This window comes from Delphinapterus leucas, chromosome 16 (assembly GCF_059928025.1).
Source record: "Delphinapterus leucas isolate spDelLeu-1000000601 "Yukka" chromosome 16, BTC_Dleu_Yukka2, whole genome shotgun sequence".
Lineage (NCBI taxonomy): Eukaryota > Metazoa > Chordata > Mammalia > Artiodactyla > Monodontidae > Delphinapterus > Delphinapterus leucas.
The window spans coordinates 81,262,370-81,280,092 of NC_143144.1; the positions used below are offsets into that span (position 1 = coordinate 81,262,370).

The 17,723-nt window shown below is 44.8% G+C and overlaps 1 protein-coding gene across 1 annotated transcript in view; it reads right to left on the minus strand.

Annotated features, from left to right (window-relative positions):
* Positions 1–16,909, minus strand: part of ADAM12 (ADAM metallopeptidase domain 12) — a 329,043-nt gene extending 312,134 nt beyond the window's left edge. Inside the window, exon 1 of the mRNA XM_022568471.2 lies at positions 15,698–16,909. Within this exon, the coding sequence (XP_022424179.2) occupies positions 15,698–15,889 (192 nt within the window). The 5' untranslated portion in view covers positions 15,890–16,909. The remainder of the gene's footprint in view (positions 1–15,697) is intronic.
* Positions 16,910–17,723: the final 814 nt, after the last annotated feature.

Here is a 17,723-nt window from a genome sequence, read left to right on the forward strand (position 1 = left end):
CCTGGCTTGTAGACAACCACCTCATCACTGTGTCCTCACGTGGCGTAGAGAAAGCTCTGGTCTCTTCCTCTTCTTCTAAGGGCAGTAATCCCATCGTGGGGACCCCACCCTCATGACCTCATCTAAACTTAATTACTCCCCAAAGGCCCCCGTCTCCAAAAGCCATCACTCTGGGGGGTTAGGACTTCAACATGTAAATCTGGGAGGGACATAAACATTTGGTCTGTAACACCAACCAAAAAAGGTAACTTCTGAGTTAAGTCCTGAAAAATGAAGACATGAGGGAGGGTCTTAGGGCAGGGAAGGAAAGAGTGGGTAGAAAAACTGTGCAGAGCACAGAAGCAGCAATGAGCCTCTGTAAGTAAGTTGTTGTAGTCGCATACAGCATGAGGAAGACAGAGGGGCTCAGGTCACCAACAGGGATGTAGGCCCACGTTAAAGGTTTGGGTCTTATTCTGAAGGAAATGGGGAGTCGCTGATAGATTTTATGCAGTTCTAAGACGTGGTCAGATTTGTGTTGGAGAAAGATTCATCCACAACAAGAAAGATGGATCTGAGGGGGCTCGAGAGTGAAGAATTCACTAAGATGCTACTTACAGGCTGTGTCACTAAAAACCAGGTTTTCCAAGAACGTTTCATGGCATGGGAAATATAAATAACAACAACAACAATAATAATAAATCATAATTACAATAAACACGGTGAATCCTGGCATGTGCTAAACACTTAAACATCATCTTATCAGTCTTAGTAAGAGCCCTCTGAAATAGGTATTTTTTTATTTTAATGAGGACGCAGAGGTTCAGAGAGGTCATGTAACTTACCAAAGGTCACACAGTGAGGAAGTGGCCATGCTTGGTTTGATGCCTGAGGCCCTACGCCTCATGACCACGCCAGCTGTGAACAGTCAGCTTTGATGGCCTCAGTGATGGGGAGGGGGGGGCCGGCGAGGGGTCCACACCACCACCAATGGACCTGCCACTCTGCATGACAGTCCCTGACCCAAGGAGAATCTGCTAGGGTGACATCCCTGGGAGTGGCCTCTTGGGAGCATGTGGGCTGTCTCCTCACCCTCACCCCAAAACCGCTGCAGGGCGATGATTTTGCATATGCAGTGGGAGTGCAGTGATTTGGGGAATGATATGGGTGCAGTATATTTTGTTTAAAAAGACCAACTCCACTTCCTCTCCCCAGAGGGTTGCAAGGGGTACGGATAACGCCATTTTGCTCAGATGTGTTTATCCAACAGTGGAAATGCCTCAGCCGGAAGCACGAGGCTCTGGGGAGAAAGATCCATGACAGCAAGGCCCCGGCCTTCGTCCTTCACCAACAGGGGGATCAGGCCCACAGGTCACACTGCCGTCCTGGTTTCATCTTCACCGAGGCAACGCGATGGGTTTGCATGGGGTCCGCAGAGAACAAGAGCCCCTCGGCTGTCTCCCTGCTCTGGTCGTCTCCCAGGCCTGGACCCCGCTTTCTGTCTCCAGCACAGCCTACCTTCCCCATTGCCAGCACTCTCCTTCCTCAAACAGATGTTCTATTTCCAACCTCTTCTAAAACTACAGCCCCAAATGCCACTTGACTCCGCAGAAACCTTCCGTTGCTTTCCAGTGTCTTCTGAGTGGAATTCTAACTTCTTAGCAGGACATCCAAGGCCCTGCTTCATCTGAAAACTCCTCACCGCAAACCCCAATCCTGATGGTGTCTTATCTATTAAGAGTCATTTGTGCAAGTATCCAGAGAAAACTGCAACTTGCCACTCAGAGCGCAGGTGACGGAAGAGTACGGTTCCAAATCTCCACTAAGACCCTTTGTGCATCAGGAGGCAGAGGCAGGGAGGGTTACCATAGGCTCCTGCGGTCTGTCTAGAAGCTAGAACTTGTCACTTAATTAATGTTTCTTCCCATTTGATCCAGAAATCTAAGCAAGGAAACTCTGAGGCTGGCTATTCCAGTCTCAGCTGCTTCAAATAAAATAGTGAAATTAATTTGCCGTCATGGCCATAGGAATTTCTTGAAAGGAGTCGCCTCTGAGGTTAATGAGTAGAAGAGGCCAATTCTGTGTGTGCGGAAATTCTTGGAATCTGAAGACATGGGCAGTTGGAGCTGGTAAGGTTGCACAGAAAAATGTATATGTCTTGTCTTTGAGGTATTTACTTAACTGAAGACGTACGTTTCTACAGCTTCTGGACATTGATTTAATGGGAAAAGATCTTTAAAGCTTCTCCAACTCATTTCCCCACCTGCCAGTGTCGCCTGCCAGCTCCTTCCTCATAATGCCCGCTGGTGCCAAAAGAATGTGTCCACGAGCCTGCCTGTTAGAACCAACCAAAACGCACTCAGTGTTTTGTACTTGACTTCGGCACACTGTTTCTGCCCTTCCCCCCAACAGCTCTTTCTAACCCTGTCTGGACAGCTGAAGTTTGCCGTATGAAGATGAGTCTCAGTTTAGTCCTCAGAGCCCAGAGGAAGACCAGTTTGTGTAATGCCCATTACAGGCGTTTCCCGGGGCAGCTGCCTTCCCAGAAACGCGTCCAGACTGAACCAGACAAAGCTCGCTACCTGCCAGTGAAACGGCAGGCTGGAAAAACAGCTCTGGGACTCCACCGAGACTGTTCTGGAGATGAACCTTAAAAAGCTCCCTTCTCCCCTTACTTAGGCCAGGAGGCGAGGGGGTCTACAGAACCGGATTTCTGAACTCTTCCAAGACAATGCAGACATGAAAATGGGAAGACAGCGATTGTCTGCAATCTGCACTCCCGACGGGCAGAGACGCATACATAGGAGGCCAGTGTTAGCCAACCCGGAACTCTGGGGATCTCATGCTTTCCCACGTATTCTCCTTAAGACACTAAAACCAGCAATAACTCTTGGCAATGCAAACACATTCCTATTAGCTGAATAGGCACAACCAAAGATTATATGCCCCAGTGGTCTTGTTTTGAACTGCAAAAGAAGAGGCTAGATTTCAAAGGAGCTATGATAAAATTCTCCACCCCTGGTGGGCTCTTAACTCTTCCTGATGTTTGTACTACAGAAGGGGTTGACATTTCCTAGGGTTCTCTTTGAGCAAAAGCTTCAAAGTCGTTCTGAGATGACACTGCCAGCTTTCATGCATGTTTCAAAAGGGCAAAATACCTCTAGTGCCTAGCACGGGGCCTGGGATACCATGAGGTCTCAATAACTATTTACTGATTAAAGGAATATGCAGAAAGAACTCAATAGAAAAGCAGGATCATCTTTAATCAGCAAAATCTTTCCCCTCTAAACTGTGAGACAGAATTCCACTGAACAGTGCCTGGTTCCTAAGCAGGGCCACCACCCTCAAATCTAGGGACCAAATGGACCCTGCCTCCCCAAGCTATGCAGGATTTAATTTGCATAGCGGTACATGGCAGCCCTGAAGCACTTACTGGATGGAAAAAAATAGAGAATTTGCTGAAGGTCTGAGATACTTTTCACATGGCATAATGTGTCTGCCTGATAACAGACTTCATTTTAATCATTTATATTCTTTTTCTGTGTTTGAGGAAAAAAATCAATATGTAGAGCAAGCATATATAAACTATTCAGTGTGACTTGCTTCTGTAATTAAGCTAAAATCTTGCATGTGGGTCATGGGTGACCAAAGTTAGGGAAAAGTATGTAAAATCTGTCACCTACCTATACAAATATAGCTCTGCTAATCATTACATCAGGGATGGGCAATGGAGTATGCATAATGGTCTCTGAGTTTGCCTTCAGAGGTCCTTTGTGAGATGCCTGCTGGGGTTAGACATGCCGGGGAGGGCCAAGGAATGGAGGCAGGCTAATGGCGCCCACAGGAATCAGGGATCCTAATGGAGACACAACCCATAACCCTGGTCCTGGTCTCATTAATTCTGTGCTCTCACCAACTCTGTTCTGGGTCTATGACTATGTCTTTAAATCACATGCTCAGAAAATTAGTAGGTTCGCGCAAAAGGAAGAACCCTTAGTACCTCTGCTGAGTAACAGTTGTACCTAAAAATGGTTATGCCAGCTGAAGAAAATCTCTTTGTTGCCACTTTTAGGAAAAGATCAAATGAATTTCAAGCAATTAGCAGAAAGGCAGCCTTGAGGCATCACCAACTCAAGGAGTGTGAAAAGCCAGAGTTAGGTCAAATGCTAGAGAGTTGGGAGTTAAAATAACATTTTAGGGAAAAGAACAAATAATTGGGTTTGATTTCAAGAACTGGTGTAGTTTATTGAAAAGAGCCACTCTTCCTTTTTGACCGGTATAGTTATACCTCTTTTAAAAAGGCCAAATTCCTGCTATATTTCCTACTATACAATTTTAAAAATTAAATATATGGTGTGCCTCAGTCATGATCCAGCATTCGAGATTGTTTTTTTTTTTTTTTTTGGAATCTAGCAAGAGCACATCCATATATTTCCTTGTTTTGTCAGCTGCCAAAACCAAGAAGCAATGACACTACAGTAGCAGTGAGCATGCCCAGCACCCAGATCTTGGTTTCTAATACCATTTCCCCAGAAACCAGGGCTCCTTGGAGAGATGGCTGATTTTAGGACTGGGACGGGAAGTGTATAAGATAAACCTGGTGCATCTTGTTGCAACAGAAAGTAAAAAAGGGCTCACACACACAGACATACACACGCAATAGTGGACACATATCCAATGGACACAGGAGCCGACTGGAAGAATCCTCAGTGGCCAAGGCAGGAACAACTTGAACAACATAAAACAGTGCTTGATTATATCACAAAATATAAAATAAATATCCCCGAGTCCAAGCTTAGATAAATAAACAATTGACTATTATATAAATAAACAGGGAAAGTAGACAACTCTCACATGCAGAAAAATTCAAAACAACTTATGTAGCTACTTCAAGCTCAAGGAAGTGAAGCATAATTCCTTAAGTGTGGGATGTGCACAGTGACTTCCTTCCAAAGAATTCAGTATAGAAAGGAAGGAAAAAAGAAATTTACAGTGGAGAAATTTGACAAACATGACTTCAGTCAGCTGGTCAGAGTTGACATCAGCAGTGACAAGTCCTGTTGACAGTATGTGCCCTCGATGTGGTAGAACAGGTGCAGTACTTCATCTCTGTGGACTTCTCCTCAAAGCAGATAAGCCCAGTTCAATCAGGAGAAGGACATCAGACAAACCCAAGGTGATGGATATTCTACAAAACCCTTGACTCGTATCCCTCAAAATTATCAGTATCATCAAGAACAGAAAGTGTGGGAAACGGCCACAGCCAAATAGAGCCTGAGGAGAGGTGATGACTAAATGTAATGTGGTACCTGGATGGACTCTTAGAACAGAAAAAGGACATGAGGTAAGAACTAGGAAAATCTGAATAAGAGGCATGGACATATATATATACTGCCAAGCGTAAGGTAGATAGCTAGTGGGAAGCAGCCGCATAGCCCAGGGAGATCAGCTCGGTGCTTTGTGACCGCCTGGAGGGGTGGGATAGGGAGGGTGGGAGGGAGGAAGATGCAAGAGGGAAGAGATATGGGAACATATGTATATGTATAACTGATTCACTTTGTTATAAAGCAGAAACTAACACACCATTGTAAAGCAATTGTACCCCAATAAAGATGTTAAAAAAAATCTGAATAAGGCATGGACTTCAGTTAATAACAATGTGTCAGTGTTGGCTGTGACAAATGCTCTACAATAATTTAAGATGTTAATAACAGGGGAAACTGGATGTGAGGTATATGGGATCTCTGTGTTATCTTTACAATTTTTTTGGTAAATCTACAACTGTGCTCATATAAAACACTTATTTTTTAAAATCTAGCAAAAGCAAACATTGTAAAGCAAGTATACGCCAATAAAAGTTAATTTAAGAAAATCTAACAAGAGCAGCCTTTGAGGGAGGGAGAAATCAGCTTTTATTCTTACCTGCCCCAAATCTCCAATGGGCACGTTTCTGTAAACACATGGAGTCCTGGGAGACACGCACTTCCTTTTGCCCATTTATGTGCGGTGCCCATCATGCATTCTCAATGGCTGGATGTTTGCCCTCAAAGGAGCAAAAATTGGTACTTGGGGAGGAGGTGAAAATTCTTAGGTATTACAATGGTTTATTCCACTCCAAAGCTTAAAACTACCCAACAAAATCTTATTCCTCAGTGTTTAATTTCCCTCTTTAAAGAGAAATTTAATTCAAAGTTTAATTAATTTAATTTTTCTCTTTAGGCAGGCAGTAATGAAAGTCCAATTGTAAAATGCTGGTATACGTCACTGAGAAACACACATCTTATGCTTACAAGGATGTGTGTGAGAAATGGGGGGTTCATGAGTATGTTTAATCAACATGAAAGGAAAATCTCACACGAACTCTCTACATAGGCATTATGTCACAGTCACATAATAGCACTCAATTCTGTTGTTTTTAACATGATTTTATGCACTTGGTTGTAGGCACTCTCGTGATAAGTTTAAAAATATTTCACACTTTTTAAAAAAAAAATAGGAGGATTTTTTTTTTTTTAATCTGAGCTTTAAATTTCAATTGAACAAAACAGCCTCATCACCATCAGGACTGTTTATTGAGCAACTATGAAGGTACAGTCCTCGCTGTTTATGTTTTAACTTCAGAGAAATTCTAGAGTCAAGGCATAGGCAATGGCTTCCTCAGCCTTCACGTGATATGAAACTGTTAAATGAAATATTGATACACATGAATTCTCTCTTGGGAAGATAGGCTTTTTAGTCTAAACTCTGATTTATAAATTATCATCCTTTCTAGAAATTTTATGTTCTTCTAAATGTCCTCAATCTCCAGGACCTTTCTCTCTTATTAAAAGAGTTCAGGTTAAGATATAAAAAGCTCTATATCGTGAATTGTTACAAACGCACCGTGCAGATGTACATGTGACTAATAGGAAAACTGGGTGTGGGGAGTATGGGACGGCTCCATACTATCTTTGCAATTTTTCAGTAAATATAAAGCTACTCTGATTTTCTTTTTCTGAAAATAGAATAGACATATATATACATATATGTATAACTGAATCCCTTTTGCTGTACACCTGACACTAACACAGCATTGTAAATCAACTACACTTCAATTAAAAAATTAAGAAAATGAGCATCAAGCAACTTCTTGAAAAAGAATAGAGCTATTCTAAAATCACTTATTTTAAAAATTACATATCTCTTATTAAATACTTAATTAAGTTTATTACAACCATTAGTTCACTAAACTTTGAGGTCCTCAAGGGCAGGATAGAGTCTCACCCATTCTTGGGTCACAGGAACTTGACCTTGAACCTGAGACACAGCAGACACTTACCTATCCTTGGACGAATAGATGAAAAGCTGAAAACAGAATTCATCATCCAACTCTTCTTCTCCTAATATCAAATATGCTCAACACATCAGTCAAACATGGAGAGTCTTACCCAAGGATTATAAAAAATATATATTTTATAACGCCTCTCTGTTTAAATAACGCAAACCACTCTATCTCCTAGCGTTACCCACATTTGTTATTTTAAAATATAACTTTTTAAAAAAGACCCAGTTCTATGATGACGCTACAAGCTTGGGGAAGGAAAAAAAGTTGCAGAAACTCTAGGGAGACCTGACTCAATAGACAACTTTTTGGAAAATGATATTAAGGCCTTGCTAAGAGGTCACAAGAAATAAATGAGTTAGCAGAGACCATTGTGGATATGTAGCCCAGAGCCCTCCTTGACTGAGTGGTGAGCAACCAGAAGCGGGGACACAGTGGAAACAAGCACAACGCGTTGGCTTGCTTCCTGCCCTTTGTGTGCTGACCAAAGAGGAAGCAAGAACACTGAAAGGCCTGGCGGGGAGCGGGGATGAAGCCCTCACATGCGGTTGAAGAAAGCCAGGGCTGCCTCGGAGGGCAGGACTGACAGCCGGGGGAAGCGCTGGCCAGAGACCTCCACACTGTCCCTCTGAGCCGAGATCTTGTCTCTGGAGTCCAGACTGATGAACCAGTCCTGATACAATGCACAAGGGAAAGAAAGCTAAAGATCTTCTGGGAGGCAGCCGAGTGCTACGGAAAGACTAGACTTCAGAATCTAGCTGTCAGCCCTGTCACTTCCTGTTCTGTGAGCTTCTGCATCTTCACCTACAAAGTGCACACAACATCCACCTTGCAGGGCTGCTGGGGGCACCTGGTGTGATCATACCTAGAGTATGTCTAGCCCGGGGGGGTCGCAAACTACAGTCTGAGGGCCACATCCAGCCCACTGCCCACTGGCAGAGCTAAGAATGGTTTCATATTTCTTAATGGTTAAGAAAAATAAAAGGAGAATATTTCATGACACATGAACATTATAAAATTCAAATGACAATGTCCACAAATAAGTTTTATCAGAACACAGCCACACCCACTGGTTCACTTATTATCTACAGCTGCTTTTACCTTTTAAGCCACAGTGGCAAAGTTGAGTAGCTGTGACAGAGATCATAGGACCCACACAGCTGAACACATTTACTGTCTAGCTCTTCATTTAAAAAGTTTGCCAATTTTTGACCTGTGGCTCCATCCAAAGCAAAGGTCCTCAGTAACTGTTTCCTTAGCCTTCTCGGCTTTCTCTTAGTGCAGGGGTTCTTAACCTGGGGAATTATGCACACCCCCGACACCCCAGCCCAGGGCCTTTTGAGTTGACTTGGCTGGGGAGGAGGGTGCTCCTGGCATCTCATGGTAAAGACCAGGGATGCTGGCAGACATCCTGCAATGCACAGAACAGCCCCCTTCCCCTACACACATAACTGAGAACTACCCACCCCAGTGGCAACAGGGCTGGGGCTGAGGGGCCCTGCCCTAGTGTAAGGAGGAAGGCCAGAATGAATGAAGGGAAAGGAGAGTGGCTGAGATTTACTGAGCACGCCGGGGGCACTATGTCAGACAGCAGGGTAACCATCATCATCTCCTTTACAAATGAGAAAACAGACTCAGCAAGGGCTTGTCACTTGCCCAACATCACACAGCAAGGCAGAGGCTGTGCAGGAGTGTGAAGCCATTTCTGTATATTCCAAAGCCTTTTCTCCTTCCACTCTGCCTGCCATCAACTCTTAAGAAACAGTTGAGTTCCCAAAGATATAGCGGTGCCAGCTTTTACCTCGCTAATCCCTCTCCCAGAAGGGTGGGCAGAATCTTGGCTAGGTAGGTTATGTGAGGCCGGAACAAGAGCCTCCTGTGTGGCAGACATAGCCTCATGGGGACTGTCAGGCAAGGGGTAGGGTTGGGAGTCCAATGGGAGTTAAGAGACAGGGGGTGGAGGCAGAGAACAGACCATCCTAAGAGACCGTACAGTCTAGAAATAATGTTCCAACTTTGGAACCACTGTACGTTTCTTATGAGAACCTCACAGGAGGTATTTTAATAACATTATTTCCTAAGAGGAAGTGCTACTGGCTGGCTTGTAAGCTAATGTAAGCTCAACGTTCCGTAAGTCAAAAGGCTAACCATTGAGCTTACTCAGCCAGGCTCAGGCACCACGAGCTGGCCTGCAGCAACTCCTGCAATGACCAGAATATTCCCTTAGAGAAGAGGAAACTCATTCTCTCTAGGACTGGGACAGAGAGGCACACGTGGGGAGTTATTCCAGGTAGAACCCTAGCAGTCACAAAAGAGAAAAATGTCACGTTCTTCCAAGCAATAAAAGACCTCCAAAATGATTTTAAAAGAACCTAAACTCGCTACAAGGGGGTCAGCAATGTCTGAAAAGTCCAGGTCATCCAAGAGTGGTTTGTACCTCTCTACAGAAATGGAGAGGCTCTCCAGGCACCCTCTGGCGTTTGAATAACATGCAAAGGTTGAGTTTTGTCCCCTCTATCTTCTGTAGCATGAGGCACCTCCACGCCAGTGAGCGACCCAGTCCCCAGGCACAGAGGAAGGCTCAGAGCCCGTATCCTCACTGGATGCCAAACACTGCACTAAGGGACAAGGAAGGAACAAAGCTGAGGCCACCACCCGCGGGGAGGGCACAGGCTGGTGAGAGAAACAAAAATATAATCTAGTGATGACAGGACAGTATGATCCATGCCAAAGAGCTGAGTCCCAAGTCTCGCAGAGTTAGGGTCTCAAGCCAGCACAGAAGGCGAAGCAGTACCCAAGGCAGAGTTAACAGTAATCTTCTAAGTACCTTATGGTTTTTGTGCTTTTCTGTAAGTTCAATGTGGCCATTTCTTCTCTCCTGAACCCCACTGGGTTGAGCACAGTTGAGTTTGCTTATCTTGGGGTCCCTGCTGTATAATGACATCCACTTGAAAAACCAGACTCGCTCTCAGAGAGTGAGAGACTTGCCCTGTTTCAGGTGGAGGAAGAGAGGAAACAGCAGACACCCGATGTCCCATCACGCCTCCCCCCCACCCCGGCCGATCCCCCGGCCACATGCTCCTTGGGGAGATCAGAGGATGGATGTGTGAGTTAAGCTGCATGTCCTTAGCTTCTGTTTCTGCCATGTCCGCAGGCTCAATGTGCACGAGTGAAGCATGTGCGCGGTGTGCCTGCACGTCACGGAGATGACTGATTAGGACAAAGGTCTGGGAAGGACAGATGTGGCTGGGGAGGTCAGAATGAGCTGCACAGAGAAGGTGCTGGTTAAGCTGGGGCTTCAGGAATGAGCAGGACACAGGTGGCAGGGACAAAGCAAATGCCAGTTCTGCACGGCAGTGAAGAACACCGCATATTTAGGCAACAGGCTGCCACGGAGGCGCAGGATGGCTGAGAGGTGGGAGCTAAGCCTTCAGAGTGGGTACCAAGTGGAGGAACCTGAGTCAGATATCGTGAGAAGCTTCTGAAGGATGAGATGTCTCCAAGCCCGTGATCTGAGGGGAGCTGGGGGATGACAATCTTATCTTCCAGAGGCTACTACACAAAGTGGGGAACACGGCTGGGGGGCTGTTTCCACATCGGGACACAGTCCATTAAGGCAATTGGGAACTTCCGGCTGGAGGTGCGTAAAATCCATTGGAAGCCAGTGACCCAATCTCAGGCGTCAGAGCAGGGTGGGCGATGTGGATTGTCAGTCAGTGTATGCTGGAGGACGACGGTGAGGGGATCAGATCCACGCCCCACGTAGTAGGAGCCCGTGTGTGGGCGGTGGCTGCTTCTGTCACTCATGCGAGTTCCCGCCCCTCCTTGCACAGGTGGATAGCGAGGCCGCAGGACGGAATGCCACGCCCAGCAGGAGCCCTGAGTCAGAAACGCCCTGAGGAAGAAACTCAGGGGAAACTAACAGTTAAGGGGCAAAGCCGAGAAGAGGAGCCAAAGGCAAGAATTAAAAACATACGAAAGGGCTTCCCTGGTGGCGCAGTCATTGAGAGTCCGCCTGCCGATGTAGGGGACACGGGTTCGTGCCCCGGTCCGGGAAGATCCCACGTGTCGCCGGAGCGGCTGGGCCCGTGAGCCATGGCCGCTGAGCCTGCGCGCCCGGAGCCTGTGCTCCGCAACGGGAGAGGACACAACAGTGAGAGGCCGGCGTACCGCAAAACAAACAAAAAAACCATACGAGAGCAAACAAGAGCGAACAGGGTCTCGGGAGCCAAAGGAAGTGAGAGGTGAATCAGCGTCAAGATAAGGAAAATAAAGAGCGAGGGGCATGCTCTGGCTTCAGAGGTTGAGAGGCCACCCGGGACCTTGGCAAGAGTGGTCGTGATGAAGTGGTGGGAGTGGAAGCTGCTACAGAGGGCTGCAGAGGACCTGAGGGAGGAGGTGGGGAGGGAGGATGAGACGACCCCTCCGAGAAGAAGGCTGATTGCGGAGGTGTGAAAGGGGATGGTTATTTGAGGGTCAGCCGTGAAACAAAGCAAATGGAATCAATGTAGCGGACTCTGTCTCTGCCGTTTTAATTAGCAGCTATTTGATCTTTCAGCTCCTCAGTATGCTACGGGAAGCTCTGGTTTCATGTTCTAAGCCTTTTGCCTTTTTACTTTCCATTTCACATACTATTTCCATCGTTTCATTCTCCTGTGAGAAACTTGGAAATTGGAAATTTATTGGAGCCTTCAAAGGCTGAGCTCAACTGAGGTCATCTCACAATCAACCCCATCTTGATATGTCTTCCCTGGATCCAGAGTAAATTTTTTTAGGACATGAAATTGGAGGTTGGTCCCTAAAGAAACTTTAAACTCTCCATATCACCTTACATTGGGGTGGTAGTATTTAGTTAATGTATTTTCACACCCGCCGTTTCATCTCATTCTTACAATGACCCTAAGAGGGAGGAAAGAGCAGATAAGCTTATACTCGTGTGTTATAGATCAAAACAACGGCAAGTAAACAAACAAAATGCCGGAAGCTCTCCAATGCACACAAGGTCATGTTCTCTCCCCATGCTCTGTTCTTTCAACTACGTGATCGGTGGCAATGATGGCTTGACTCTTGATTTGTACAGGACATAATACTACCCCATTTGGATATATCTCCATCATAGATGAGAGAGAGAGAAAAAGAGAATCTGAGTACTTTTGCCTGAATCAAGTTGATGCCTGGGCCTTCCCTCAGACCAATTAAGTCAAATTGTCAAAGACTGGCTGAATGGAAAGAAGGCAGCAAGGAATAAAACAGGGGAGCAGGAATGCAAACCTAAAAGCCTGTATTCTAAGGTCCTGCAGGCATAGTTGTGCAGCAAAAATATTCATGAAGTGGGTATGTTCTGCATACTTGAAGATACTCCCCGTTAATGCAGTTTAAAATTACAGTTACTAGTAGTGTTACTTATATCCCATCTATTTCATAAGAGTGTTGTCTCTTGCATTACTCAATATTTAATGAGGCCTCCAACGAAGTAATGATGACTAAGTGTCTTGAGGCCATCAATCATATATATACCTCTATGTAGAATATTTGTAATAGCGCAACTCTAGATGTGGGAAGAAGGAACAAGGGAAAACATTTCCCAGATCATAATAGACTAGTAAGATGGGAGATCCAGAGAATTTTAGACTGTCAACAGGGCCTAATCTGAAAATTAGCACGTTGAGTGGCCTATCCACAGAATCCTCGATGTAGGAATAAGCCTTCTTAGCACCATGGGACGAAATTGGTCATGATCTGCCTCCCAAAAGTTGGTCAGATTTATGACCAAAATGAGGCACTGCGGACAAAGTTTGTCCCCCGCCATTTAGTGAACAAAAGATGTTGTGGCCAAAAAGGCACCAGCCACTGCAGCTGACCCCAACTGTGCACTCTGGGGGGAATTCAGGATGGAGACACCAGCCACTGCAGCTGACCCCAACTGTGCACTCTGGGGGCGAATTCAGGATGGCGAAAACAGGATACTGGTCCTAGATGTTGAAGATGCACAATAAAGGAAAGATTTCAATAAATCCCCCCCAAAAACACATTTTTTTTAATAAAATAAAATTACAGCATTGACTGTTATTTTGATGACGAAGAAAGACGTACACAAACACGCCATTTGGCAGAACCCTTATTCCCACAACAAACATACACAGCTACCCCGTGAAGAATTACGGCACGCAGGTACACGCACGTTAACAGACATTTACATGCACCCTTTTCATGCGAGGTCTTAGTGGTTAACCACCAATTAAGGGGGCACATGGTAATTACAGAGCCATAAGGCTGACTCCACAGCCACATGCTGAGATGAGCCCCACGGCATTACGACAAGATGCTGTTCCCCAAACCACCAAGGTCGCTGTCCCCTTAAATAATGTCAGTGACCTGGAGTTATTTTAGCCAGTAGGTATGTGCCTACTTCCTGCCTGGTTCTAATCCTGGATGCAGACCCCTAGAGGAGGTGGGACAGCGATCAAACAATAATGGCTTTTCCTAGTTTTCTACAAAGATGGTGCTGGTGGCCCCCGGCCAACAGGTTGTAAGCTTGGCCAGGGCGGATGTGCCAGTTCCCCCTCCGGTATGCCTCCTGATGTCTGCAAGGTGGATAGCTGGTATTAAGGATGAAGCTGGAGGTCAGAAACTAGAGCCAACCTGAACTAGTCCATTCCAAAGGCATACTGAGAACCTTTATCAGCTTGTTGCTCTGATGCCCTCCAAGGGGGGCTGCCAGATAAAACACAGGACGGCAGTTAAATCTGGACTGTGATAAACAACACTATCCCAAATATTGCATGGGATAGAGTTATGCCAAAAAATATTCACTGTTTACATAAGTCCAAGTTTAACGGGGCATCCTGTACTCTTATTTGCTAAATCTGGCAACCCTACCACCAGGGAAAAACTCCCATAAAGGCTTCCACCACCCAAGTAACTTTAGATTGTTCCGTATTTTTATATTATTAAGTAGTGCCTATGAATATTTTAAAGATATACTTCCTTTACAACATAGTATACCTCTCTCTTTCTGAATCTATCGTATCGTTTCTCATTTTGTAAATTAGTAGCATGATGAAATTTTCTTTAGTGCCTTAAGTTTTTCATCTAGGAAACAGTATCAATGTCACCGTGGTTGACTTATACTTTGTATATTCCATCTGCAACAGTCTCCATGAAGCAGAAATACTGAAAAAGTTTATATTTGGCATTGGGATCCTTTAACCCAACCTTTCTGAAGGCTCACTTTCAGCTGAAAGCCTCTTTAGAAAATAAAATAATGATGTAAATCATATTATCATTATGGACACAAAGGTGGCCCACCGCAGCCCTTCCAGAACACTACAGACCATTTTCACAATCTCAACTGCTCTTTTAAAAAACTCTGTTTTCTATTATAAAAAATACTCTAAAAATAGTTCCACATAACACAAGGACAAAGCCATCTGTATGATCTCTCCAAAGAGCTCATATTTCTATAGATTTTATCCCTTTCCAACTGTTCCAACAATTCTGAAATTTAAGAAACTCACTTATATTTGTCAGACAAAACTCATCAAAATATGAAATTTCATCACTAATATTTCAATTATTTTATATTATTCTTTTACATAATAGAAGACTCAAATCAAACATGTGTCAAAGTAAACAAAGCATAAAACTGCATTAAAACTCATTACAGAGACTTCCCTGGTGGCGCAGTGGTTAAGAATCTGTCTGCCAATGCAGGGGACACGGGTTCAAGCCCTGGTCTAGGAAGATCCCACATGCCGTGGAGCAACTAAGCCCGTGTGCCACAACTACTGAGCCTACGCTCTAGAGCCCATGAGCCACAACTACTGAGCCCACGTGCCACAACTACTGAAGCCCACAGCGCCTAGAGCTCGTGCTCTGCAACAAGAGAAGCCACCACAATGAGAAGCCCGCGCACTGCAACAAAGAGTAGCCCCCGCTCACGGCAACTAGAGAAAGCCCACGCACAGCAAGGAAGACCCAACACAGCCAAAAATAAATAAATAAATAAATTTTAAAAGTTGCATTAAAATGTTTCTACCAGTAATTGATTGATAAAACTGAAATGTTAATGAAATAGACATGAATATAGAAAAAGATCCAGCACTCAGGTAAAATGAGCTGAAAGTTGTATATCTGGAAATGTTATCCCTGGTGTGTGCTTGAAAAAATAAGCTTCCACAGACACAAACAGTGTTGAGAGACTCATCAGAACTGTCACATCAAAACCAGTCTCTATTTTATCTTCTTAATAATGAAGATTTCACTTTATAAGGAAGGATAAAGTTGGAATTAAAATAAAGACAAAACCTGAATAAGAGAATATGAATGCAGTTAATGTGATTTTTAAACTTCAGTCATTGAAAAGTCAAGAAGAAAAACAAAACCAAAATAACTGACCTTTGTGTCTGCGTTTGTCACTGGGTTCCACGGGTCTCCATTCAAAAGAGAGGCACTGACCACTTCGTAAGCTCCTCTCCCGTCCCTCGTGCCGGCCTGTTGCACGGAAGGTACGAATCTGCTTCCCAAGTTCACCCCTACAACGCAAAGAAAAATCCCCATGCTTATTCCAGTCCAGGAAGAGTTTAGCATCAGAAGTATGACATCAATGACTCAATGAAAATATCTGGAAGTTGAATAAGGCCAGGGAAACACCATAATCTATTAAATATAGTCAAGTGTTAAAACTGATTAATTCTCTGTCAATCGAACATAAAAAATTTTGTAACAAAGAAAACAAGAGCTAATTTTTTCCTTCAAGCCCTGTGGCATGTGCTGGGTGATTAGCACCGTCAAAGTATATAATTCTGTCCTTCAACGAGCAACAAAAATCCACGAGCCGTGACTTTTTAAATGATGAATTAATGCTTTGCCTAAGATCAGCTCTAGTTAAAGTCTCAGGGCTTTAGCTATATTAAGACTAAATCCATTTACTTAAGTTCCAGCGAATCAGTTAAACACAGTGCCAACTCTGCTCTCTGTACTTATGGAGGCTAATTTTATGTGCTTATGGGAGTGATTCTATAGACAAAATTAATTTGTCAAGTTCAGACTGACTAGACTGGTTCACGGAAAAAAAAAAAAATCAAGTCGTTCTATCAACTATTGTGCGATCTTGTTTCCTGGGGTACTGTCAAACCAGCTAATATACTGACCCAGGTCCAGTGTAGCCCCATTTCCATAAACAATCCTAATGGAAAGTGTAACATTTTTCTCCTCTGGGGAGTGTACTGCTTTCTTAACAAATACGGTAATTTCTCCGGGCTAGCTCCCCTATGAGGTCACCCTCCTGCTATTTGGTGCGACCACAGTCTATCCCTCAAGGTAAAGGACAGGAGCTGATTCCTCACATGTTATTCCCATTTCTTCAACCAGGACTCATAATTTTCAGACCTGAGTCATAATACCACAGTTTCAAGTTACTAAAGAGTTCGCATTTATTGGGCACAAATGGTATTGAAATTTTAATCCTAGACATTTTACAGGTCCCCAAATACTTTTAAATCCACACCATTTTATCATCCTCAGTGTGGAAGTCTGCAGTTCTATTCAGGTTACAAAAGGATTACTACCTGAGTATTAACTGTCTGACACAACCTCTCTGGAAAATTCTCAAGCTGGTCACGAAGCATTTAAAACTCTCAGTTGTTGAGCGCCAAGGGGCCGAGGATGAACCGAAAGTTGGGACTATGGCCAATGGCAGAGGGGATGAGCTGGGGCCGTCGGCCACACGGGGCACTAGAGGGAGAGAGAGGACCATGGGCCCGGGGAGCAAGGAGAGCAGGGCTTGTGGTCTCAGGGCTGGGATGAGCTGAGTTTTCAGGGATGAACCTGTGTTGGAGAGATGAGGGTTCCAGCCGTGCAAGCGGAGGGGGCTGGCTCCAGGTGGTGACATCTGTGGACATCAGTGGAGGACAGGATGGAGGAAAGAATGGCTGTCTGCATGGAATTCATCAGAAGTCCTTCCTGCCTGCAGAGGGGGCAGTCACTGATGGCACAGAGACCTTGAATAAATGAACTTCATCCAGTGGCTTGATTTCATGCCCTTCAATGTGCTCCAAGATGGTGCAGAGTTGTTACAAGCATGGGTTTTGGAGTAAGACACACCCCAGCATCACTACCAACCCGACCACGTATTAGCCATCAGTCCTGGTCCAGTCGCTGGCCCACTTATCTGTTTGTTCATTCATTCACTCACTCACTCATTCACCAACTATCTACTAAGTGCTCGCCTTGTGATGGGCCCTCTAGACCTGATGCCTTCCATTCAAAAAGCCCATTCTTCCTGCTTCAGCCCAGGACACCCTCTTGTCACCAGGAGCCAGCCCCCTCTGCCTACACTGTGGAGACCCTCGTCTCTTAAATACAGCTTCGTCCCAGCACACTTGGTTCTCTCCATCCTGTATATCTAAGAGAGGGACACACA